Source organism: Arvicola amphibius, chromosome 1, assembly GCF_903992535.2.
Source record: "Arvicola amphibius chromosome 1, mArvAmp1.2, whole genome shotgun sequence".
In the NCBI taxonomy this organism is placed as follows: domain Eukaryota; kingdom Metazoa; phylum Chordata; class Mammalia; order Rodentia; family Cricetidae; genus Arvicola; species Arvicola amphibius.
Genome location: NC_052047.1, coordinates 143,448,101 through 143,474,681, shown reverse-complemented (window position 1 = coordinate 143,474,681; position 26,581 = coordinate 143,448,101). Strand labels below are relative to the sequence as shown.

General features: G+C 49.7%; 1 protein-coding gene across 1 annotated transcript in view; it reads left to right on the top strand.

The window, feature by feature from the left end:
• The window catches only part of Chid1 (chitinase domain containing 1), a 38,353-nt gene that overhangs the window by 11,260 nt on the left and 512 nt on the right, over positions 1-26,581 (top strand). The window contains exons 5-11 of the mRNA XM_038337292.2: positions 198-242; positions 1,066-1,172; positions 2,498-2,559; positions 6,366-6,458; positions 12,832-12,933; positions 14,090-14,245; positions 26,408-26,488. Coding sequence (XP_038193220.1) covers positions 198-242; positions 1,066-1,172; positions 2,498-2,559; positions 6,366-6,458; positions 12,832-12,933; positions 14,090-14,245; positions 26,408-26,488 — 646 coding nt within the window. The remainder of the gene's footprint in view (positions 1-197; positions 243-1,065; positions 1,173-2,497; positions 2,560-6,365; positions 6,459-12,831; positions 12,934-14,089; positions 14,246-26,407; positions 26,489-26,581) is intronic.

The following is a 26,581-nucleotide window of genomic DNA, read 5'->3' as shown; positions in this document are numbered from 1 at the left end:
CTTTCTCCAATGCAGTGAAGACCTGGGAAGGATGATGGGAGGAAGGGACTGGGTGCAGGAAGAGGGAGTGGTGTAAAGGAGATAGAGGATAGGAGTAACTGTAAGGCTGCCCCTGGTCTGGGACAGGAGTGGGTAGTGGTCTGGATCTTTGGACTGGACATATACTGTATACTGACTGTCCCTTTCATCTCTAACAGGGTGGATGCGAGCTGTCAAGAAGCATGCCAAAGGTTTGCGCATAGGTGAGTCCAGCAGGCCTGGGCTTGGTCAGGAGAGCAGCCTCAGCCATGCTCTGTAGATGGCACAACCTTCCAAGGGTCGACCCAGGGCCCTTTCACATTCCTTCCCATCTAGGCTATGCCACTTGAGGGTAAATCTCTCTCCCCTGAATGCTCTGAGCAGTCAGCTGAGCTTGACCACCAAGTCAAGCACCTCCTTCTTTGGCTGGTGATTTTCCTGCATAGTTCTTTTTTCCTTCTTTCTTCCTGTCCAGCAAGCGTTACTGAGTTTCCTGGAGCCAGACCCTAGGCTGGGCCTGCCTGAGGGTGACTTTGTCCCTACCTTTCCTATGCCTCTGAAGCTTACAGCTGGTATGGGGAGGAAAATTTTCCCAAAGAAAAGCATGAACCTGAGGACAGCAGAGGAAGCCTGTGGGGCTCAGGCTTAGGGGAAACTACTGGAGGCTCAGAAGCAAACAGGAAAGGGCCTGGCATTCCCCTCCTGTGGTACAGGAGTGGAAGCTACCAGGTCAGATTGAGGTAGACAGGATAGCAGCAGCAAGGATCTAGATGAACTGGGGTCTGGCCCAGCCAGTTTCTTGAAAGGTGGAGCCCTAGGAGTATTTGATATGTTAGCATCTCCTTGTCCCCCTCCTTCCTCCTGCTAGGCTGTGTGTGTATAGGATATCTGCACTGGATAGATCCATAATTGCCTTGGATAGCCTCCCTGCTTATCACTGGTCTGGGAGCCAAGGGGGTACTTTTTTGCACACAAGTAGCAGAAGGTAATAAGGTAATTCAGTGTTTCATAGCCACAATCTTTCTGGGTGTTCTCTCCTGCTACCAGTGCCCCGGCTTCTCTTTGAAGACTGGACTTACGATGATTTCCAGAATGTCTTAGACAGTGAGGATGAAATAGAAGAACTCGGCAAGACCGTGGTACAGGTGGCAAAGGTGAGACCTGTGCACTCCTCAGGACCTGCAAGCTCCCTTAAAGCTTGGAGCCCAGCCACCAGGCCCCACTTCTCCAACAGGCTGTACCTCCCACTCCCCACTCTCCTACTTATTTGCTTCCCTCTCTGACTGAGGCTCCCAAAGGGCCCACACCTGGCGCCTCTTTTTTTTTTTTCTTTTTTCTTTTTTTTTTGGGGTTTTTCAAGACAGAGTTTCCCTGTAGCTTTAGAGTCTGTTCTAGAACTCTCTGTAGACCAGGCTGGCCTTGAACTCAGAGAGATCTACCTGTCTCTGTCTCCCGAGTGCTAGGATTAAATATGTAAACTGCTACCGTCCGGCTTTTTGGTTTTTTTGACAGGGTTTCTCCATGTAACAGCCCTAGCTAGCCTGGAACTCCCTCTGTAGACAGGTTGACCTCAAATTTACAGAGATCCACCTGCCTCTGCTTCCCAAGTGGTGGGATTAAAGACCTGCGCCACCATGCCCAGTGCCTCTTTTAGAAGAAGAGGAGGAGGAGGAGGAGGAGGAGAAGGAGAAGAACATAATTATTTATTTTTGTGTGCACATGTATAGAGGGTAAATGGCACAATTTATTTGTAGAGGGCAGAGAGACAACTTGCTGAGTTATTCTTTCCCGCCTTGTGAATTCCAGACATCAAACTCAGGTTTTCAGGCCTGGCAGAAAGCATCCTTACCTGCTAAACAATCTTAGTGGCCTTTTTTTATTTAAATTTTTTGGGACAGTATCTCACATAGCCCAAACTGACCTTTGAATTCACTATGTAGAGCTGAGGCTGGCTTTGAACTTCTGATCCACCAGTCTCTACGTCCAGGACTGAGATTACAGGTGATATGATTTGTCTCCTCTTGCCTGACTTTTTTCATGGATATCTTCTTTGAAACCTGTGTCATCCAGGGTGGATAACATAAGCCCCACTCAGACTCTACCCCCTTGTGCTCATAGCCTCGGGAGTCCCAAAGGTGGGATAGTTTTTGTCTCTAGGCCCAGAAAGCTTCCTTTGGCTAAAACCCCATAACTCTCCCTGGGGTGGGGCCATCCCTGCTGGCCATCAGTATGCCTGGGCTACAGCAAGAGTGGAGAAGTGTGGGCAACTGAGCACCTTTGCCTTTCTGGCTGTTGTGTGGTACCTTCTCCCCGTGCTGCTTGCTTCAGAGGATTTAATGAATGTGTAATGCAGACTTAGGTCTTGCCTTGTGAATAAGTGACTGGGCTACTTTGCCAGGTGGGCAGAGCCAGTGGCTTCTTCCTGTCTTCCCTTATCCTCCTAGCTTCCCATTTCTCCTCACCTGCCCCTTTCTTTCAGAACCAGCATTTTGATGGTTTTGTGGTGGAGGTCTGGAGCCAGTTGCTGAGCCAGAAGCATGTGTGAGTGGGAATATGGGCCCCTATGTTTGGAGGAGCCTAGGGGAAGACCAAGGGAGAGGGAATAGGCCTGGGAGGGCCTTCCTTCCTCAGCTTCTGGGCTCTGGGTTGGGGATGAGACCCTGCAAAAGGTGGAGGCCTACTCAGAAGCCAGGAATAGCCATGAAGCAGGCAGATTGTCCTGACCACATCACTGTGCTAGTCTGGAGGCCCCTCCTGAATGGCTAAAGGAAATGGGGGACCATCACCCAAGAGGACTCAGTGAGAGAGGTCTATGCTACAAATGTCCAGCTGAACCCAAGTAGAGATTTCCTCACTGAGCACAAAGGAGACTCCCAGGAACATTGAAAAGAGGCTGATTGTGGCCAAGACCTGGGGTGTGATGATCGGTGTCTACTGGGGAAAGAATGTCCAAGCTTGGGAGTTGTCTGCTGGGAAGAGGCTACAGACGGCCTCATGTCTCCTTGCTCCCATGGTACCCGCCAGCAGACAGTGCATCTGAAACTCACTTTGCCAGTGAGACCAGGAAAGGAGGGAATCGTGGAAAGTGCCCGCAGCTCCAGTATAGCTTGAGACTGACCATAGCACTGAGGAAAGGCCCTCCTTGATCCTTAGCTCAGGCTCTTTGGCTAACCTAAAACAGATACCTTTTCTAGCTCTGCCAAGTTGGGAGTTCTGCCCTATAGAAGATGACATAAGAACATTTGCCCTGTTTAGGGCTGGTGCTGTCCGGGAACACCCTCAGTAGAGGTTTGTGCAGCCCGTAGCTGCAGAGCCCAGGTGTTTGGGCAGTAGAGGAGTCAGCTCCACTTCTCTTCTGTGTAAGGGAGTCCACTTAAGCTTCCTAAGCCATAGCTTGTCCTTTACTGTCTCACAAGGTTCTGGGCTCCCTCCCTTGTGTTACTCTTAGAGGCTTTGCTGTATACAAAAGACTGTAAGTCTCAACTCTGCCCACTTGGAGGCAGCATCCCCACACGATTCTCCTGTGGTCTGAAAGGGAAGCACTGTAGGGGCGGGGATGATGAAGGGATGTCCAGGCCCTCCATTCTGAGAGTCCCGAGGAAGGTATTCCTAAAGCTAGGTGTGCCTGGCCCTTGCCCTTGATGAAAGACCCCAACCAGGGAATACCACAGGAGGAGAAGTGTGTTCCTGAGTTAGTGGGGAACTTTCTGCCTGCAGTGCCCCTAAAGGACCCCAGTTCTGACCTGAGGGTTAGGTGCCCCAGACTTTCAGCCATGTGACATCTCCAGGCCCAGCTTTGTGTCTTTGCTGGGCATAGAGCCCCATGAGTGCTGACTCTGCTGCCAACCATCCCTTCTTTTAATTCTGGAGACCACAGGTCTATTAATCAGAGATAGCGATAATTCATTTGTGTTTCAGCACATTAAGTAGGCAGCGAGTCACAGCTGCACTGTGTCTGGGCTCCCAATGGATCATTAATATTAGATAGGGAGGTCTAGGGGTGGGAGTCTCAGCATCCACAGTAGGAGGGGTGGAGGTAGGAGCAGCCTGCGTGGGCTCAGAACAATGGATAGCTGTTTGCAGGGCAGTCATGGGGCTGAGGCATAGGTAGTGGCCAGGGTCCTGAGCAGCAAAAGCCATCTGGTTTGTGATTCCTTTGGACACTGTCCCAGGATGGACATGGCTGTGGTAAGACACCGTGGGAATGGTTAGGGGGACTACTACTCTGACTGCCATTTCCTGGCTTTCACTATGACAGGCATCTGGTTCAGATTTGAAGAGCTAAGTCAGCCTGTTTGGTACATATGTGCCTGCCCTTCATCCAAGGTGATGGTAGGGCCCATGACTCTTTGTCTCAGGAGACAGCCCAACTTTCCCAGAGCATAGTGGATATGTCAGGGAACTGTGTGACTCATCTCTGGGGTCTTTCCTTCAGATTGCCATCTGTCACAGTCATCTGCTCTTAGGCAGACGCTGTAGGCGTGGCAGGAGTGGCTAGAAGCCCTTCAGGAAACCTAATTTCAGATTTCAGGTACCTATGAGAGCAGGTCCTGCTAGGTTCCTGTCCTGCTTAGGTTCCCCACCAAAGACTCTTCAGGGAAGGAACCAAACCCCCGAGCCCCATGAAGTATCAGTTTGCCCCTGAAGTAGGTAATGTTATGGGCAGCAGTCTGACGTTAGCCAGCCCTAATCAGGAATTAATTCCACTTACAGGGCTCATCTCAGTAAACACCACGGGTCTTATAGTAGTGACCTCCCCCAAAATGTGGATGGCAACAGTGGCAGGGGAAGTGATGGCTATTGAAGGCAGCAGTAGGTTTTTGGGTTTGTGAGCTCTGTGGTAACCTTGTCTCTGGAAGATGCTGGTCCCTTGGTAAGGTTGGAGAGAAACTGCTAACCAAGTGCCCCTCAACTGGTTTCATCCCAGTGTACCAGCCCAAAAGCTGGGCTCAGTGGCTTCTGATCACATGCATTGGCTACTACTAGGCACAGGCTCAGAGCCAGGCTGCCCCCAGGATCTGTTGACTGGGTCTTTTATGGGGACACTACTACTTCCAGGCCCACTAGAACTCTGTGGGGTACGCTTATAGAGTCCCTGCATCCAGAATGGCTGTAGTGTGGGCCCTTGAGAGGGATGAGGTAGGCTCATACTTGTCTTCTGCAAACCCTTGGAGCAGTCTTAGCCCCTCTTAGTCCTTAGTCCTTGAAAAAGATCATCCTGCTGTTTGTCCTACAGTTAGGCAGAAGGGTCCTCTTTGGTGGGGTTGACTTTCCATATTCCTGGGTTTCTGACAGCATGGACAGCATTCACCTGGCCCACCTGCATAAGTGGTGTGCAGGAAGTGTGAGGATGGGCTGCCCCAAAACTCTGTGTCATACTTATATTGTCACCTGCAACCTGCAAAATCTATACCAGACCAAAGAAGGACAGACAACTAGGACTTGAGTGCCCTTAGCCCGTCGTGGCTAGATTTGTCACACTAGAATCACTGATACGTTGAGAACTTACAGCTCAATTTAGGCCACATCAGAGAGACTGAAGCCATTGCTGTCCAGTAGTTGGCCACAGAGAGGACTCCAGACTGTTTGCAGAGATGTACTAGGGGCAGGTCTCACGGCCAGTAGGGCACTTCAGCTTTGACCCTGCAAATGTAGAACTTGTCAACCTGTATGCCATTGGAGCTGTTCCTGAGGGTACAGCTGTACAAGAGGGAGGGAAGACCTCCTTCACATAGGAACAGTAGAACCTTCTGAGTTGCATTGGGCCAACTCCTGTAAGATGGCCACCTTGAGGGAAGCAGCTGGTGTTGAGCATGTCACGGGCCGTCCATTAGAGGCGTAAGGAGTGGGTTCCCAGAACATGCACGGAGAGAAGCTGACATTTGTCCTTGAGGTCCACCACCAGCTGCCTCCTCCACCTTCTCGTCTGGGTCCCCCCATCTCTTGCCTCCTGTTTTTCTGTGTCTAGTCCAAGGATTCTACCCCATCTTCCTTCCCAGGGCCCCTACCTGGTATGTTGCTCAAAGTATTTTGTGCTGTTTCTCAGCCTGAAGGTAACTAGGATTCCTCTGGGTCAGTGTTCTAGGCCCTTAAGTGACCCCCAAACACCCCTTCTCTTGGGATACCCAAGTATGAGGAAAGGCTAGCTCAACTGGAGTATGGTCTCTTTTTCGTCAGTCCACTTGAGGGGTTCCCACTGAAGGGTGCTATGGGGGGAACCCTGTGAAGGGACTTGGAGTTCTTCATTAGAGCCTAAGGCTAGGATTTTATCTGTTATGTTCTTGAAGCAGTGGGTGCCAGGGAGCCCCACAGTACTCTGGGCTAATCTTGATTCTCGGTTCTTGCAGAGGCCTCATCCACATGCTTACTCACTTGGCTGAGGCGCTGCACCAGGCCAGGCTGTTGGTCATTCTGGTCATCCCACCTGCTGTCACCCCTGGGTAAGTGTACTCTAGTGGAAAACAGTTGGTCAAGGGTCCACCTCTCATCAGCATGAGCTCCCCTCTCAAAAAAAAAAAAAAAAAATCTCTGGATGCTAATTACCTTCTGCTTGGGTTGTGGGGTGGGATGAACCGACTTTCAGTTCTAACCTGTTTTGTCCCTCAATATAGGCATACTATTGAGAAACTCATCAACATGAGAATCTACATGTTTAGATTCATTATCTGTCTCTGGGACTATGCTTATAGCATAGTACACTATAGCTGGGCAAGCTGCTGCCAGCTGGGGCTACTGAATGGACCTGGGTGGGCCTTTGTTCCCAGCCCTCTGAGACAGCTCCTTTGGAACCTTTGGGACAAGATGTAGTGAGTGACCTGGGTACTTAGAGTGGAGCCAAGGCAGCTGGATTCCCATGTCCACCCTGCCTAGAACATCTCAGAGACGTCACCAGTATTTGGCTTAAAAATAACAAGACTGGGAAATAGGAGACTCAGAATTACCTGGGGGTAGACCTCGGGCACAGCAGGCAGAAGCAGGAATGGAACAGAGAAAAGAGGTAGAACTATTGTGTGGGAGTCCTGGGAATCTCTGTGGTATCCACTAGCTTCTGGCAGCCCTATCTATTTGGCCCTTAACCCCTGAGATGGAAGCTGAGCTCCCTGACCTACACATTGAAAGAAAACACCCTTCTCTCTTTGAGCCTTCAGCTGTCTGAAGTACAGTAGCTGGATGTGGTTGGATATGCCTCCAGGGCCTGTGTTCTGTCATTGGCAGGCTGATGGATGCTGCTTGTAAAAGAAATGACTTGTGCCTTGCATGTTGGCAGGTCCCTTTATTCCAAGTACTTGGGAGTTGGAAGCAGGCAGAGCTCTGAGAGTTCAGAGGCCAGCCTGGTCTACACAATGAGATGTCTAAAAAAAGACTTGAGTTAATGTAGCATCTGCAAGATGCTTGGGCAGCTGATACAGACACTAGTTGCTGGAAACCTACCCTGTGTCACCTAGTGCCACCCATTAACTACAGATGATACTACTCAAGCAGACCCACCAGCCCAGGGTGGTTTCCCCATCCCAGCCTTGAGGGTGCCAAGGCCCTTTGTATGGCATGGATTTTTGCCTCTTGTCTGACTTTTCTCCCTAAACCTTTCTCGGCTCTCAGCCCATTAAGGGGGGACAGTTGAACACAGCTGCAGTCTCTCCACATTGGTTCCAGGCTCATCCCAGAAGTGCTGGTGCAGAGTGCAGTGGGCTCTGGTGCCTCTAGGTGGGAACCTGGGAAGTGGAAAGCATGAGGGCTGTCTACCACTGTGCCCAGGAGTGGGTGCTCATAGCGTTGGGTCAGCTGCCTAAACATGGTGCGGGTGCTGCATTAGCTCATCACTGTGTAGCCCTGGCTGGCCTGGAACTCACCATGTAGACAAGGCTGTGTCTTTTTGTGTGGGACATGTTTGTGTGGTGGGGCTCTGATTTTTTTTCATCCTTTTTTGAGCCTGGGACTCAGCTCTGAGGATCCCTCCCTACTAACACCTCCCTTTACTGTATCTGCTGAGCTGACCACGAGATGCTAAGTGAGGAGGTATCCATCTCTGCCTTGGTGGATCCCAGGTCAGGTCTGCACCTGTAGCTCAGTGATCCCATCCTTGCCAGTGTGAGGAACGCAAGTCAGGGGTTTGTCCAGGGACTGGAGCCAGAGTTACTCTCCTAGCTGCATCTTTGTGTGGAGCACTTAGACTGTCTGACACCCTGATCCTTGAGCTTGCCTAGAACTGGTAAAGATGGAGCAGAGTGGACATTTTCTTCCTCAACTGAACAAGCAGTCTTTCAGACCTAGGGGAGAAGAGGCAGCCTCCCAGCAGGGTCTCCAGAACTGTGGTCTCTCTGCCAGGTGCCATTTTTTGGACCTCTTGATGTAATGTTGGCTGGGATGCCATAACTGGGTGGAAACTTGGAGTGGACAGCTCAGCAGCCTGGGCAGTTATGAGGCTCTGGAAGCTGCCCTCAGATTCTGGTCAGGGTTAGGGTGTCAGATTTTGAGGAGGATCTCTCAACTCAAGCATCTTCACCCAAGCTCCCTTTGCTGGAAGTGGGTCCTGTCCTGGAAGCCGAGGCTGACTCCACCACTCACTTTGCAGTGACTGAGGCACATAGTTCACCCCATGTAGCCATGGGGAGAGGGATTCTGGAGGGCTCCCAGAGGGAGGGGGACATCTGTAGCAGCTGGAAGAAGGACCAAGAGGCGGTAAGAATCTGAGGGGAAGCAGGGCCCTGGACTGATTGAGGCCCTGTGGGTTTGGGGATCAACCCTTCTGCCTTGAGTGTAGTGGGATCCTAGAACCCTCCGTTTCTGTGGAGGCTCTGCTGATACTACTACTCCAGGGCATGGGAGTGCTTCTGTTCTTCCCCCACCCCTTGCTAGAGAGCCACCTCTGCAGGGGAGCCCAGTCAGCAACTGTGCCCTGCATCTTCAGCAGGACACGGTCATGTTATAATTCAACTCACAAAGGCTAAAACACAGCTTTTGGGGGTGGGGGGGAGGGCAGAGAATTGCTTCTCGACATCAAATGAAAATTCACTTATATCCTTTGTCACCAAAGGCAGGTTAGGTCAGAGCTGCTAGGGCTGGCCTCCAGCTGTGCTACCACAGCACTGAAGAGTCATGGAACTTGCCCTAGAATTAGATAGCTCTGTAGCCATGCTGACCTTGAACATTTCTTCCAAGGTCATCTGGGTGCTGTTAGCAATATAGAAACCAGGGCAGAGTGGCAGCCTTGAAGACCTGGTTTAATTAGATCCTCAAACCTGCAGGGGCCAGCAACACACCATCCTTGGGACATAGGAAATATCAAGTCTGCTTCTAGCCAGCTTCTGGGGTTTCTCAGGGACCAGTAACATACTATCCAGAGCGGTGGTGAGGGGTATGACAAAGTAAATGCCAGGTCAATCTCCAACATTTCCTTGGCTTCTTTACCTACCGGGGCTTTTTAGGTTGATTACAGAAACCATAGGAACAACAAGGCCAGGCAATATGGGCAACAGGGACTGGTGACTGTAGGGTAAACCTGCGCTAAACCCATGTAGTTGTCCTAGAAGTTGGACGGAGTTGATTCACCACCCAGGGGCATGGAGACAGGAGTCAGAGGTGGCTAGGGTCCCGGGGGTAAGGGCAGGAGGGTTCAGAGGAAAGTTGTGGGACAGCTCCGGGAGGGGTTGTCCTTAAGTCTGTGTGGCTCCAATGTGGAGCTGCCAATATAGATGGTATTAATGGGCCACTGAAAGAGGAAGGAGCACACCCTGTGGGCTGAGGGACAGCAGACAGAGGTTTGTATGTTGGGCTCTCCAGAGTAGGAAAGGGTGCCACATTGCTAAGATAAAGTGGCCTTGGGGAATGATTAAGAGTTGACAGCCCCTGACTCCCCTGAGGTTGCAGGTGGTCATGAGTGAGGCCGTGGGTTCATAGCTGCATGCCTAACTCTCACAGTGTTCATGAGTACCTTATTTTTTTTATTTTTTTGAGACAGGGTTTCTTTGTGTAGTTCTGGCTGTCCTAGAACTAGCTCTGTAGACCAGACTGGCCTTAATCTTACAGAGATCCACCTGCCTCTACCTCCCAAGTGCAGAGATTAAAGGTGTGTCCCCTACAGCTGACTTATCATGAGTAACTTCTGCAGGCTGCAGCTGCACTGTGTGCCGCAGCACCATTTGGGCTTTTTCCCTAGAGTGTCTGGATAAAGGACCACATGGCTGGAGAGGCCTAGCTCAGTGTCATTACAATCCTGCTCTCTGGAGAAGAGAGGCACTCATTACTGGAAAGAAAAGGTAGCTTGGGTATTACCCCCATCTTAAGCCCTTGGTGGGCACTTAAAAGTGTCTCTCTGCTAGGGCTGAATTCCTTCTTTGTTATCCCCTGCATAGGGCTGACAGTGATGTGTTTTGTTATATTGTTTTCCTCCCTTAGAAATTAATTCAGAACATGAGGTTTTAAGCAAGAGTAGTAATTTCTGTTTATTGGAAGTCATGCTGTGTGGCTTCTTGACAGGCTATTCTAAACATGTATGTCCCCCTTTTGTCCTGGTGTTGTGGATCAAAGAGAAACAGCTCAGTGGCCAGGCTTCCCAGGGTTCTGGGACAGGAACAGGACAGGCTGGGGAGGGTTGGCTCTAGTAACAGCCTCTGCATAGCCTTTCTTCCTCAAAGGCGGAAGGGAGTGATGCATTCCTAGAGAGCACCCAATGACATAGCTGGAAGGGTGGGAGAGGGACGGTAGGAAGAAGAAGCCTAGTGGCATCTCTTCTTTCCTGTTGATGGCCACCACCCTGGGGTTGTCCATTTCAGGTCAGTGTTGGCTGTGTTCCTGTTTGTCTTGTCTTGTCATGACTACTTAAGAACATGGCCATTCTGACATGCAGGTGGTCCTTGTTGCCCCAGCCTATGGAGTAGGGCAATAATGTGTGTCCCAGGAAAGTAGTCCCCACAGGGTCCCATGGTCTTTGCAGCATCCCCACCCACTCCTGTCCCCTGTGTTCTATCTCGCCTTGCAGCTGGGTTTGCCTGCCCACCCCTGTTCTTCAGGTGCTCCTCATGCCCCTGCTCTCAGCCATCCTTGCCTTCCCATCCATTCCTGCCCTGCTCAGTGAGTGTCCCAGTGACACAATGAGGGCAGATGCTGTGGCAGCCCTGCCTGGGGAAGCTAAAGGTGACCACTGGGTCTGTTCCTAGAGACAGTGAACCCAAAGGTCAGATGACCGCAAGCTACACTGCACTGGAACCATCTGTGCCTGGGCAGAGCGTGTGGTGATCAGACCTTTGTAATCTACCTTGAACGAGCAGAGTGCCCTCTGGCCTGGCCTTCACCTCTGGGTGAGGTCTGACTTAGGTCAGCTGCTCCAAGAAGCACAACCAGTAGTGGGTACCATTCTAGGTCTCAGGAGCCCAGACAGTGGGCAGGGCTGTTACCTAGTAGATGTTTGACTAGTCCTTGTCTACAGTTCCTTCTGAGCTTCTGACCTGGGGTCCGAGAATACTTGCAGCCTGACCAGTGTGATTTAGCAGGGGACGAGGTTCTTGTTGCTTCAGACTGGATCCGTGTCCCCCTCCCTGTATAAGGAATAAATGTCTATGCAGATCTATCCTCCCATTGATAGAGGCCTGCTTTTCTTCATGGTGACTGGTGGGACTGCTGTAAGACTTCAGGGATAAGTGTTCTTTCCCAGCATTCAGTGAGGCTACAGATCCGTGTGTGGGACTTTGCCAGGTGTGGCTACTCTGCTTTGAACCTTATAGGCCCCAACAGCCTCTCGCTCAAAGGCTTCAACCACACCCATCTGAGCCTTCCTTGTCTCAAGATAGGACTAGGGAAGGCTGCTCCTCCGCCAGCCTCTAGCTACAGCCACTCAGATCTAGAAACAGCAGAGCCTGACATACTAGGAGCCTGGAAACATTGGAGGGTTCTTGGATGAGGGTCCCACATAGAAGAAGGCAAGCTTTTTCCATGCTGAAGACTGTCTTAGTTACTATTGTATTGCTCTGAAGAGAGCATGACCAAGGCAACTCTCATAAAAGAAAGTATTTAATTGGTGCCTTGGTTACAGTTTTAGGCTAGTCTATAATCATCATGGCAGGAAGCTGATAGGTATGGAACTGGAACAGTAGCTGAGGTCTTTACGTCCTGAACCTGAACTGCAGGCAGAGAGAGAGAGAGAAAAAGAGAGAGAGAACCTAGCCAGGCTTTTGAAACCTCAAAGTTCCCCTCTCAGTGACACACCTCCTCCAGCAAGACCACACTTCCTAATTTTTCTAAACAGTTCAAATAACTGATGACTAAATATTCAAATATATGAAGGAGCCCTTCTCATTCTAATCATTACAGAGCCCTTAACATGTTTCTGGATTGAATGTTTGGGCCCCATTTGGTTGGGAGCAGAAGTAAGAGCAACTGTTTTACTACAAGGCTAAGATAATGTGTTTGCAGAGGCCCAGGCCTGGGGGCATGGGGAAATTGCTTATCCATGTCTGAGCAACAGAGACCTCCATGAGTCTGTGCTGTCCCATATGTTCCCACTATGGATTGGTTCTGGCACAGGGCTGAGTTCCAGATATGTTGTGCAGCTCTTGCCTCTTTTTCCCTCAGAACTTTCTAGGGGCAAGGAAAGAGGGATATCTCTGTTTGACTTCAGCCCTTATCCTAGCACCTGGAGTATGGATGGCTCCGGCCAAATAGCACTTTGCCCCCATCCCTGAGGGAAAGTAGTCGAAGGTCCTCGTAGAGGGAAGAGAATGTGTTCAGGCTGGAATCCCAGACAGCGTGTTTGATCTGACTCTGACTGGGCAAGGCCATACCTAGTAACCCGAGGTGGGTATGCTTGTCTTGTCACAGGACCGACCAGCTGGGAATGTTTACACACAAGGAGTTTGAAAAACTGGCCCCTGTACTAGATGGCTTCAGCCTCATGACATACGACTACTCCACATCACAACAGTGAGTATGCACTGGTAGGGTTCTGTAGGTACAAGGAGTCTTCAGGAAGACACAGACCTGCACCTTGGTCTCTCAAGCAGACATCTGCCTATGGACTCTGTGGCTCTGGACAGTCACTTTCTCTGCACCTGAATGCTGCCAGATGGAAGCAGATGGTGTTGGGCCTCATTCTCAGGAGAGGTGATTCTTTGGGCAGTCTCTCCCTAGGAGGTGCTTCCTTACCAGTAACATAGGCATAGTATGTCTGCTGCTTCTGTTTTCCTTGGGCCTTGGCCCCATCTGCATGTCTACTGACCCTTCCTTGCCCAGTATTCCAGACCTGTTCCTACTGCTCTGGGGATGGGGAGGTTATACATTAGTACTCTGTCCCATTCAAGGCCCCTGTGGGTCCCATCAAAAAGTGCTGGGGCCACTTTGCCTGTGGTACTTCAATGATATGTTTATGGTTTAAAAAATTTGTAACGTGCCGGGCGGTGGTGGCGCACACCTTTAATCCCAGCACTCGGGAGGCAGAGGCAGGTGGATCTCTGTGAGTTCGAGACCAGCCTGGTCTACAAGAGCTAGTTCCAGGACAGGCTCCAAAGCTACAGAGAAACCCTGTCTCGAAAAAAAAAAATTGTAACGTGTTCAGAGTCTCATTTTTCTAAGATTTATTTTGTTATTTTTAATTATACATATGTGTGTGTGTGTTTGGGGGTATAAGCATGTGTGTGGGTTCTCAAGGAGGCCAGAGGTGTCAGATCCCCTGGAGCTGGAGTTACAGGCACTTATGAGCCTCTGGATGTGGGTGCTGGAAACTGAACTCAGATTCTCTGCAAGAGCAGTGTAAACTCTTAACTGCTGAGCTAGCTCTCCAGCCCTGTTTTTTGTTTTTTGTTTTTTAAAGACAGGGTTTCTCTGTGTAGCGCTGGCTGTCCTGGAGCTCACCATGTAGACCAGGCTGGCCTTGATCTCACAGAGATTGCCTGCTTCTGCCTCTTAAATGCTGGGGTTAGAGGTGTGCACCACTATCCCTGGCATCCCCATTCTAGAGAGGCATTTGCTATAACACAGAAGGAAATGGGCCCAAGTGGATAACCTAGAGGACTGACTCTAGTCAGACACAGGGCTTCTTGCGGGCTGCTAAGAATGGCCCCATTCTCCCTTTAACTTGCAGGCCTGGCCCTAATGCTCCATTGTCATGGATTCGAGCCTGTGTCCAAGTCCTAGACCCCAAGTCACAGTGGCGAAGCAAGATCCTCCTGGGGCTGAACTTCTACGGCATGGATTATGCAGCCTCCAAGGATGCCCGTGAGCCTGTCATTGGGGCCAGGTGAGCCCAGGGCCCTCTGGGTCACATTCCAGGTGTGGTTAGTCATAGAGGTGTGGGTTTCAATCCCTGGGAAAAGGGAGAAAAGTTGAGACACCCCAGGCCTGTGAGGGCAGCAGCTTCCCCAGTGCTGGTGTCGTCGCCAAGGTCTGCATCTGCGGTGCAGTGGTCCTGCCATTGGGAACAAGGTTGGATGTGACATGGCTTTGTGCGTGGTTCGTCTGGGCTGCGCCTGTGTCATGGGGCATGGCCAAGACTAGCTCCTTTCTCGTCCCATCATTTATTCCAGCTAGGGTCTCTTCCAACGTCTTGGCTCTGTAGTTCTAATAGTGTGACCCCAGGCATCTGTGTTTTAAAAGATTGCTTCCACTTTTTTCCTGTGCTTTTCCTGTGTGCTCATCTCCCCACTGCTCCAAGCTGCTGTTGGGTCTCAGCAGTCTGGTCAGCTCCATCTGTGTCACCTGTGCTCAGTGTCCGTTGAGCTCTCTGTGGACTGTGCACACATGCTTTTTATTCTTTTTCGAGACAGGGTTTCTCTGTGTAGCCCTGGCTACCCTGGAACTTGATTTGTAGACCAGGCTGGCCTTAAATTCAAGAGATCCGCCTGCCTCTGCCTCCTGAGTGCTGGATTAAAGGTGTGCGCCAGCACCGCCCGGCCACACTCAAGCTTTTTACCAGGTTTGGAAAGCATTTGTTAATTTCCTCTACTTTTCCTCCCTCTGCTCCCTCAGACAAGATTGTGTGTGGTACATGCTAGCCTGATTAGCTTGCCCTTTGGCTCCTGAGGTGTGTTAGACTTCTAATGGTTTTATTTTAATTTTGGTTGCTTTCTATTGCTGTCTCTGAAGCTGATTTTTTTTTCTTTAAAATATTTATTTAGTATGATACTGTGTTCTGCCTGCAGATCAGAAGAAGGCACCAGATCTCATTACAGGTAGTTGTGAGCCACCTTGTGGTTACTGAACTCAGGACCTCTGGGAGAACAGCCAGTGCTCTTAACCTCTGAGCCATCTCTCCAGCCCCTGAAGCTGGTTTCTTTTGCCATTCCCTCTGCTGTTAACTCTACCCCAGTCCTTTTTGTCTCACATCCGTGATGTTTCCTAGTTCTTTTTTGTTTGGTTTGGTTTTGGTTTTGGTTTTGGTTTTGGTTTTTTGAGACAGGGTTTCTCTGTAGCTTTGGAGCCTGTCCTGGAACTAGCTCTTGTAGATCAGGCTGGCCCTGACCTCACAGAGATCCGCTTGCCTCTGCCTCCTGACTGCTGGGATTAAAGGCATGCACCACCACTGCCCAGCTTCTAATTTTTATTTTACATCTGTGTGGATTCATTTGTGATAATGCTTAAAGGTCACTTTCTGAGAATTTCTTTTTAAGACTGTTTCTCTGTAGCTTTGGAGCCTGTCCTGTAACTAGCTCTTGTAGACCAAACTGGCCTCGAATTTACAGAGATCCGCCTGCCTCTGCCTCCCGAGTGCTGGGATTAAAGGTGTGTGCCGCCACCACCCAGCTACCTTTTGAGAATTCTGACTTCTGGGTCAGAATTGGCCTCCACTGGTGACTTCTCTCCCAATGGAGGGGGGTGGTGAAGGGGTGGAGACTGTTGTGTAGCCCCCTCTGAGGTGTCAGATATGCTGAATTTTACTACTGAATGATAGATATTTTAGCATTCTTACTAATCTGGGGCCTTTGTTCAGGGTTCAGCTAGTTGCTTCGAAACCTAACTAGCCTTGATGGTGCACACCTTTAATTCCAGTACTTAGAAGGCTGAGACAGGTAGATTTCTGTGAGTTTTGGGACAGTCTGATCTATGTAGCAAGTTCCAGGCCAGCCAGGGATAAGTACTGAGACCCTATTTCAAACAAAAATAAGCCATTTAAACTACCCACTTTCCGCCGGGCAGTGGGTGGCACACACTTTTAATCCCAGCACTCAGAGGCAGAGGCAGGCAGATCTCTGTAAATTCAAGGCCAGCCTGGTCTACAAGAGCTAGTTCCAGGAAAGGCTCCAAAGCTACACAGAGAAACCCTGTCCCAAGAAACCAAAAATAAAATTTAAAAGTTAATAATAAATAAACTACCTACTTTCCTAGTGATTTTCCATAGAGAATGCTGTCCAGAAACTGAGATTTGGTTGTCGTTGCCCCCTGGGTGCAGCTTTCCTGGCGGTTTCTGTGGGGGGTGCAGTGCACATCACCAAGGACAAGTGAGCAGAAGTCAGGCTACCTGCCTTGTGCTGAGTGCTGATACTCTATTCAGTCTCTGCTCCAAGGTTTCTCTCCATCTTAGCTCCAGGACAAAGACAGAGGTGAATTCAGAGGTGACTTGGTTGGCCTTTGACTGAGCTGGCAGTAGTGGAAAAGTTGGAACACTTCTCTGCAGCCCCTGGTTGTCTGTATTTTGTGGAAGTACACTCATCAAAACTAAGACCGTCTCTCATCCAACCACTCTTCCATTGGTCTCTCCATGGTGGAGTATTAGGGTGAGCAGCGCTTCAAAGCCATGGGTGGGAGTCCTGTCTTCCCTACACATCTGTGCTCCTCTATACCCACACAAGTGTTCCCGGCAACAGCAGTTCATCACAGACTTGAGTTCTCCTGGCCTTGCTGTATCATGAGCTGAGGTCTAATAGCAGACAAGGTAGGGCAGAGTTGCTGTCTGAGAAGGGCCTTGCACATGGGGCAGTCAGGGTGGGAAGTTGGTCCAGGCCTTGGTGGCTGGCCACCTGCTGTTTTTCAGTAGCCTCGCAGCTATGTCCTGTGCCTGAAGATGTGTGTGACAGGAACTAGATATGAGTTGCCACACAGGTGACGACTTCTCCTGCTCTCCTTGGGAACACACATATCTACACACACTGTTCTTAGCCTCCTGATCTACCAGGATTTGCTCAGCTGGGGAAGGAAGGTACTACCTCTCATTCCTCATCTCGCTAATGGCTCCTGTGAGGCAGGATGATTGTCCAACCTGGACATGGGCCTTCCCAAGGGAAACAATTAGGCAAAGAAAGTGGTTCCCCTGAGCTAGGCCTGGCCAGCTGATTGCTTTTGCCAACCCGCTTGTGGAGAAAGATGCTGCCTGCCTAGCCTCACCTTGTCAGTGCTGCAGTATAGATGCCCACTCCGCAGGGCCACTTCCCCCAAGGCTGGAATAAATAGCCAGCCAGACTTACACAGACATCCTCATGGCTGCAGAACCAGCCAGAGCACTGACCCTGCTCAGCTAACTTCTGCCTCAAGGGTACTTATCAGGAAACATGTGCCCCTCACCTTGGTTCTGGTCTATGGGGCTGACCTGCAGGGAGAGAGACCTAGGAAGACACAGCAAGAATGCCCCATAGGCCCTGCTGCCTGCAGGTAGTTTTATGCTTGGTGTCTGCTAGATCCTTTTCTTGGGAGATCTCTGGCTCAGGACTGCTGATGTTCCCTGAGTGGGAACTCAGTTGTTGCCAGGCTTTCAAATCCACAGAATACCCTTCCTGATGTCACCTCGCCCCCAGTGACATCTGACCCTTCCTACAGACAAGCTTCCCATGTTTACTCCTTTTTTTTTTTTCTTTTTGAGACAGGGTTTCTCTGTAGCTTTGGAGCCTGTCCTGGAACTAGCTCTTGTAGACCAGGCTGGCCTCGAACTCACAAAGATCCACCTGCCTCTGCCTCCTGAGTGCTGGGATTAAAGGCGTGCGCCACCACCACCCGGCCCCATGCTTACTCCTTATAGCACCCCTTAGAACCTGTCCCTTTACACTCCATGGTCATGCCTCAGCTGTGTGGTGTCCACTCTTGACTCGGAATTCAGCTTCTAAGAGCACAAGGTGAGATAGGCTTCCTTTTTGGGGGTGCCCTGTGGGGTCTTCTCCTTCCAGTGCCTGAACTGGGGTTACTCATTCTTATTTCCGGAAATGCTGTGCTTTCAGCTCAGAGCCTTCACTCACCCTCTGCCCTCACCTTCTGCTGTTGGCACCAACTTTTTTTCTTTCTGATGTCACTGTCAACTGCAGTTGGACCTGTGCCTTGGGTAAAGCAAATTGCTGCCCATTCACACTTGTGTACTTATGCCCAGTGCCATTGTTCACAGGGTCCCCTCCCAGGCCATGTTGTTCCAGAGTGAAGAGCTCTCATCCTTTCATCCTGTGTCTCTTCTGCTGAGATGTGTGCAAGGCAAGGTGGCAAGACAGGATGAATCCAGTACTGTGACTCTTCTGTGTCCCTGCTGTCACAGAAGCTATGTGTTCTCTTCCTTATCTCATTCTCTTTGTTCTTGTTTCCTTTTGTTTTGGAGATAATCGTGCTCTGTAGCCCAGGCTGTCCCAGAACTTACTCTGTAGCTCAGGCTAACTTAAGTCTAAGGACAGTCCTCATGTTTCAAACCTTTGAGCTAGCTCCAGTTCCCAGATCTTATTTTCTATTTAGTTTGTTCTCCCAAATTCCAAGCATTATCTAACAACCAGTGCTGGGGTGAAGGATTCCTTCCCCTTGAGATCCCCAGGCTGTGATGTAGGCACCCTGGCTTTAAGTGGCTTTCACTGACCAGGTTTAGGCCTCAGACATGAGCTCCTCTGCCAAGACAGGCCACTCAGCAGTTCTTGTCTCCATAGAAGAGACAGTGCTCATGGTGGGGTGGGGGGCATTCCACAGACATGAGGAACCCCCAGAGGGGACTGTGTATCTGCTGAGAAGCCAGTGGAGATTCGCCTTGAAACGTGAAACCTTTAAACCTATGAAGCCATGAATGTCTGACTCAAAGTTTTGCTGTCACAGGGAAGGTTTGGGGGTGGCTCTGCCATCAGCTGCCATCTCCTCCCGAGAGATGTGGGTGCTGGGAAGGGGAGAGTCTCACCAGTGCCCTTCCTGTGGCAGCAGCCCTTTGACACTGAGTGTCAACCTCATTCTTCTTTCTGTCTAGGGCCCAACCCTGGCTGCTGCTCACCTACCAAATTCTCAGATTTGTGTGTGAGGTCAAGGGGCCTGTCATAGACAGGGCCTCTACAAGGGTTTTCATTGACTTTTCTTCCCAAAGCAGAATTTCTTTCAGATTGATGGCCCAAGGGATCTTGGGGCCATAGATCACAGTCTCTTCCCTTTTGTGGCCCAACCCCTGTGGTGGAGCTGAATCCAGATGAGCGAGGTAGCCGAGAGGCAAACAGACCTGTGTTGTTCCCACCCCCCCAAGGCCCAGCTGCAATCCCCTAGGCCCCCAGGCCAGGGACAGTGCCTAGGCCCTAGATTCTGGGGGAAGGTGTTGGGGACAGACTGACTGGGGTCTAGCTGCTCCTCAAGAACACAGCTTAGCAGGATGCACCCTTTCATGTCAGTCACCTGGATTACCTCTACTAATGCCCCCATTAGGGCAGATAATGACAGGGTGAGATGCAGGTGAGCTTCTTCAGTTCTTTGGGATTCAGTTGCTCTTTTTGTGAGAATCCAAGCAGGGTCTCAGGACGATCTGCCAGCCTACTTTAGCCTCCATCACAGAGCCCTAGTCCTCTCCAAGGGAGATATGGTTCAGCCTCCTACCATCTGCTCAGCTGTAGATGGAGCCAAGGCTCTGAGATGGGGTGATTAGTCACCTCTCTCAAGCCAGTGCCTGTGGTATGTTTGTCTCTACCAACCAGGCAGACATCTGTGCCCGATGGTGGGATCTACAGAGTAGTGTCCCTTTTCTATATGACCAGGACTCCTAAGGAAGCTCTGGGATGGCCTGCTCATAGCCTGTCTCTAGAGTTATGGCACCCCTCACAGTCACAGTAGCAGAAACTGAGGTTTAGGGTCCCTATCCTGGTCCCCACACTTGGCTAACTCAGCATTAAGTAAGCTGGCTAAGCATTACAGCCACTGCACATACACTTATTGGACAGCTTTCTTCTCCCTTCTACCCCATGTAAGCTGAACTCTCTTGGACTGTGTTCCTCCCTGGCTCCACCCTGCCTCCAGGCCATAGAATCATCAGAGTGACAGCCATAGTTTACTGACTGATGAATCAAGGCCAGCTGGCCAGGAAGTATGTGGGCTCCTCCCAGCATGGGCTGTGGATGCTCCTAACATGGTGATGCTGTAATTATCCGGTGATACGTTTGGAAGCCATCATGGTCCAGGCAGCCTGTCAAATGGAGAACCAGCCTTGGTGCTAATGATTATCTCTACCCTGTGATGCCAAGGCGAGTTCCATTGTCAACATATCTGATAACGTTATGTCCTGTGGTGAGAAGACCTAACTATGGCAAAGCTAGAAGCCAGATGAAGATGAGGCCTGGCAGCATGGTCCTCATTCCTACCCACCCTGCACATGCATCTCTCACACTAGATGACCCAAGAGAGATCCTGGGCCATCTCTCTGAGTTCCTCCTTGCTCGGCCCCAGCTGACTTTTGCATATCAATGTGTCCAGAACATTCTGGCCAAACCCGCTTATACAGCCCTGCTTTTTGTTGTGTTTATGAAATTATTTTGGGGATGGGAAAGCACACATAGGGTCATCTGGCTTGGTGGCAAGTACCTTTACCCGTGAGCCATCTCACTGGCCCTGTTTTTTTCTTTTTGGGGGGAGATTAGGGGGTGTCGAGACAGGGTTTCTCTGTGTAACAGTACTGACTGCTGGAACTTGCTTTTGTAGACAGGCTGGCCTCAAACTCACAGAGAACCACCTAGCTCTGCCTCCCAAGTGCTGGGATTAAAGACGTGTGCCACTGTCTCCTGGCCCTGATTTTTTCTGAAATTAATTTTATTTATCTTTTTATTTTATGTGCATTGATGTTTTGCCAGCATGTCTGTGTGAGAGTGTCACTTTTTGGAATTACAGACAGTTGAAAGCTGCCATGTGGGTGCTGGGATTGAAACCAGGTCCTCTAGAACAGCAGTTAGTGCTCTTAACCACTGAGCCATCTCTCCACCACCCCTTAAATTAATGTTTGATTTGCTCTTATTTTTGATTATGTATATTGTGGTGGGGGTGTATGAAAATAAGTGTCAGAGGTATCAGATGTCCCTGGAGCTGTGGTTAGGGGTGGGTGCGTGGGTTTTGGAAACTGAATTTGGGTTCTTAATTGCCGAGCCACCATTCCAGCCTCTATCTTTTGTTTGTTTGTTTCTGTTTTTTGAGACAGGGTTTCTCTGTGCAGCCCTGGCTGCCCTGAAACTCACTCTGTAGACCACATTGGCTTCAAACTCAGAGACCCACTTGCCTCTATATCCTGAGTACTGGGGTTAAAGGAGTGTGCCACTACTGCCTGCTTTCCAGTCCCTGTTTTTTTCTTTTTTAAGTGAATTTTAAAAAGTTTTCTTAAATGTATATATTGTATGTTGAGCGTTTTCCACTTCTTGTCCTTATTCTCCTTTTCCTCACCCCTTCTACCTGTTTTTAGTCTCTCCTACCCGCTAGACAGTTGGACTTGAGCTTTTGTGTGTGTGTGATTTTATATAGCTACATAAAATTTAGGGATCACAAATAAGAGAAAACAATACTTCTCTGAGAGTGACTTAATTCACTAACATGATTATCTCTGATTGCATTCATTTTCCTGTAAATAATGTGGTTTCATTTTCTGTTTGACGGTCCTGGTTTTTAGACCTCTTGAGCAGACCCAAGAAAAAGGCTTTTGTCACCTGCTAACTCTGCATGGTCAGCCATGACACTGGCCTCGCTCAAGGCTTTTCTGCAGTTGGCCCTCAGCTCAGGTGCCATATGAGGGATACCCTAGGGAAATGATAGGTCTCCCTCTGGACTGAGCCTGTAGGACTGGGCCCTGGGCAGGTCAGTGGGGTGGAAATGCCAGACCTACTGTCCTGTGACTACATCCTAGCTTTAAAAAATTTACTTTTGGGTTAAGAGTACTCACTGTTCTTCCAGAGGACCCTGGTTCAATTCCCAGCACCCACATGGCAGCTCACAACTGTCTGGGCTCTGACACCCTTACATGGATATACATGCAGGCAAAACACCAATGAACATAAAATTAAAAAATAAAAATAAATAAATCATAAGTAAAAGTAGGGCAGTCAGCAGGTAGATCCCTGTGAGTTTGAAGCTAGTCTAGTCTACAGAGCTAGTCCCAGACAGCCAAGGCTACACAGAGAAACCGATCTTGAAAAAACAAAACAAAGATTGACTTATTTATATATTTTTAAAAATTACTTTATGTGTATGGGTGTATGTATGCATGTATGCCTGGGCACCACATGCATTCCTGGTGCCCATGGAGGCCAGAAGAGAGTACTGGATCTCCTGTAACTGGAGTTACAGACAGTTGTGAGTTGACATGTGGGTACTAGGATTTGAATCCTGGTTGGTCCTCTGGAAAAACAGCCAGTGCTCATAACTGCTCAGCCATCTCTCCAGGCCCTGTTTATTTATCCATATGTATATGAGTGTTCTGTCTGCATGTGTGTATGTGTACTGTGTTCATGTCTAATGTTCACAGACATAAGAAAAGAAATCCAAAACGAACTAGAATTATGGACAGCTGTGAGCTACTATGTGGGTACCAGGAACCAATCTTGGGTCCTCTGCAAGAGCAGTAATGTTGACAGAGGTTTCTATCCCGCCCAGACCCGCAGCTGTTCAGTCTCAAAGAAGACACACAGAGGCTTACATTAATCATAAACTGGTTGGCCTATTAGCTCAGGCTTCTTATTAACTCTTATAACTTACATTAACCCATAATTCTTATCTGTTAGCCATGTGGCTTGGTACCTTTTATCAGTGAGGCATTCTCATCTTACTTCCTCTATGGCTGAGTGACAACTACAGACTCAGCCTTTCCTTTTCCCAGAATTCTACTGTTCTCGTCACCCCACCTATAATTCCTGCCTGGCTACTGGCCAATCAGCGTTTTATTAAAGCAATACAATATAAGTGACAGGGTACAAGACCATTGTCCCACAACACAGTAAGTGCTCTTAACTGCTGAACCCTCTCTAGCCTGCTCCAACATAGCTTTTGTTGGTACTGACCTGGCAGCGTGTCTAGCTGTAGTCAGTTCTTCATGGAGCTATCAGAGATCCATGTACAGAAAAGACCAGTGTCACAGTATGAGTTGCGTGTGGTTGAACCTTGTTCTGAGTTATCACTCTAGGCCGTACCATGGAGTCTGAGGGTCCCACTGTCAATTTGGTCTGAGACTGGGAGCTCCTTCCCGGTCTCGGAGCAGTCTTGTCCTCTGGCCCTGTGCACTCATTAGGCTCTGGGCCAGGAAGACCTGAGAACGTTTTCTACTGGAAACATCCTGTGTCCCTGTGCTCTGAGCTCCTCTGGGAAGTGTCTAGGTAGATTTTCACACGTGCTTCCATCAGCATGCTGACCCTTTCATCTGAGGCCTTGTGTCATATATTATACCCCCATTTCAGAGTATGCAGATAATATATTCATAAAAGTGTATGACTCAATCCAATTCCAGAACATTTCATTACCCCCCAAAGAAGCCTTTTACCCCTTACTAGTCATGCCTCAATCTCCTCAGTTCCTGTTGACCTCTACCCTGGGTCATGTCCCTGAAGATTTGCCTGTCGTGTTACATGAAAATGGAATCATTCACTATGTAGTTGAGGCTTTTCTTAGCCTATTGAAATGCCTAGTCCTTAATTCTCCTTCCTTGAAGTGGCTGTTGTGTCTCTGAGCTGGTTCCAACCCTTAGGCTCAGGTGTAATCTTCCTGACTACAGGCATTCTAGCTTCTTCTGTCTTCAATATTTACTGTACCTCCTGTAGACTTCAGGCGGTGCCCATGACCAGCACTCCATGCCATCCTCTGTTTACCTTTTCCATATCTCTCTTCTCACAGCATGCTTCCTGTCATCCTGCTTGCTTCTTTCTGCTTGAGTTCAGAGAGGTGTGTGTGATCCTTGCTGTTGTGCCTACAAACCTGGCCCCCAGATGAGTCTCATAAGCCCTACAGGTCTTTGTTTCTGCTGTACTTGGGAATTGGAGTAAAATTCTGAGTGTCCTGCACCCACCCCCAGCATCTCTGTCCATCCTGCAGACATCTGTAGACTGACTGCTGTTACAAGGTTATCATGGGTGGTCTAGAAAGCAGGCATGCACAGGAGGCCATTGGATATTGCTTTTGTCCTTGACAAATTGTCGGCTACACCTGGTTCCCAGAGCAGTCGCACTTCTTACACCTTCACCTGACTCTGAATTCTTTGTCCTCAGAGCCTGCTTAGAGAAGCAGTTCCTGGGGTTCATGCTGAAGGGTCCTTCGGTTCTGATCACATCTGCTCCTATAGGGCCAGCATACACACATATACTAGCTGAGAAGGAAGGGCCCAGTTCTCGAAAGTATATTGACAGAGACTCAGGAGGCTGCAGGTCTTATGAGGGTGACCACAAAAGCAGGAGTTGCAGTGTATGTGGCCACAGGCTCTAAAACCCCAGCCCTATGACCTCTGCTGCAAGCTCTGCACAACTCTGGCTCTTCTAGAGAATATCTCAGCTTAGCTTGGGTGGAAAGCCACAAACTATGTTATTAATTTCATTGGCATTTGAGTCAGGTGGCCAAGTAGTATTTGGTCCTCTTCAGGGAGCTGACCTCCACAAACCCCTTAATATTTCCTGAGTGATATCCCTCCTGAATAAGCACCTGCCTTTAAATTTTTAGGAGGGACCAGTGAAGACCAGAAAGGCATATTGAACAAGCTAAGCAGAATGTGTCCACAAAGCCTGCATGGAAACACAGGCCTGTGATCTTAGCACTCAGCAGGTGGATTGTGAGCTTGAGTCCAGCCTGGACTACATAATGAGACTGTCTCCAAAACTAAGTGCCCACAGAATCATAGTGCAAGGTGGTTCTTGCCACACTGTGTAGGGAAGACTGCAGCTACTCAGGTTACCAGGTTGCTGCCGTGGACATTGAAGAGGGCACCTCAGTGTCCTGCATCCATTCCCTGAGCGGTGGCTACACCTTTCCCAGTACTGCCTCTGCCTTCATTTGCTGCGGTCTGCATGCCACTGAGGGACCAGTTCATATCAGAGTTGGGGTGTTGTCTCAGGAGCAGAGAGGACAACAGTGCTTTCCCAAGCCTGGGGAGGTGGAACTGTGACCACAAGCTCGCTACAAGAGTTTAGCTTGGGTTGAGGTGGCTGTGAGCCAGGCTGTTTAGAGCTATTTGTTCCTTACTCACCTTGGTCCCTGTGTCTTACTTGGTGTCTAGGAGACCCTAATACCTGCACGGTAGCTCCCATTCCATGTGCCATGAAGCCAAGGCCATTCTCCAGGGACAGCCTCTGGAGCACAGCTGGATAAGATGACAGCTGTTCAAGTCTCCAAGATGCCTTGGTGCTGCTGGGGCTCTACCCTGACCAGCACAATAGCCTGCTTTTGTCAGAAGCCTAAGACAACCATAGCTCAGATCTAGAAGGCAACTCCTCTGCTACTCTTATTCCCCTAACCCCCACATACTAGAGGCTTCCATGCCTAACAGATCAGCCTAGAGTCTCTGCTACCCACTGTGCTTCTGTCAGAATGCAGGCTAATAGCCCCAAAGAACCCCTCCCACCTCAGGCTACAACAGGCACGTACACTGTGACCACGCTCCTCGTTGATTGTGCCTGCTGGACCAGGGAGAACTCCCAGCTGTAGAGAGGAGACTCTCCAAGGCCATCTATTAACATGCTTGTGGCCAAGGCCTATAGCTGGTAGGGATGCTGCTCTGGTCTCAGATGTACAGCATGTGATGGACAAACCATGTGCCCTGGGTCCTCCTTGCTTTGGTCCTCCTGACCCTAGCAGTTGAGAACAAACCTTTCTTCAGGAGGGGCTGCACAATTTCAGCTCTGGAAATGAAGCAGTCCCTGCCCCCACAACCATGGGAAGTGAAAGCCTGGGAGACGTAGCCTGTAAAAGCCAATGTTTCTGCCCACTGTCCAGGAGAAAAGCCCTGTCCTTTAATCCTTAGCTCACACCGGTGGAGCAGTTGAAATCCAGACACTGGGTAGCTTGTTATCTGGACTCACAAACAGTGCTGTTTTGTGGTGCAAGACTTGTGTGCAGTGGGACCTTGAGGTTTGACCACCCGAGCTTACTGGCTGAAAATAAAGCTGAGTGCTGTTGGCTATCTGTGGACCTTTAGGGACAATGTATCCCTGACCCTTTCTGTGACAGCCACAGCCACATAGAAGCTGGGGTTTAGGAATGGGCTAGGGTTATATGACCAGCTCTCACACCCATAACCCGATCTCTCCAGGTACATACAGACGCTGAAGGACCACAGGCCCCGAGTGGTATGGGACAACCAGGCTGCGGAGCACTTCTTTGAGTACAAGAAGTGAGTGACTTGTGGCCAGCCATTTGTAGGCAGGAAGCCTTGTGGGAAGGACACTGATGAGGGAGCAGTGGGGGATGGGGAACATTAAGGGGC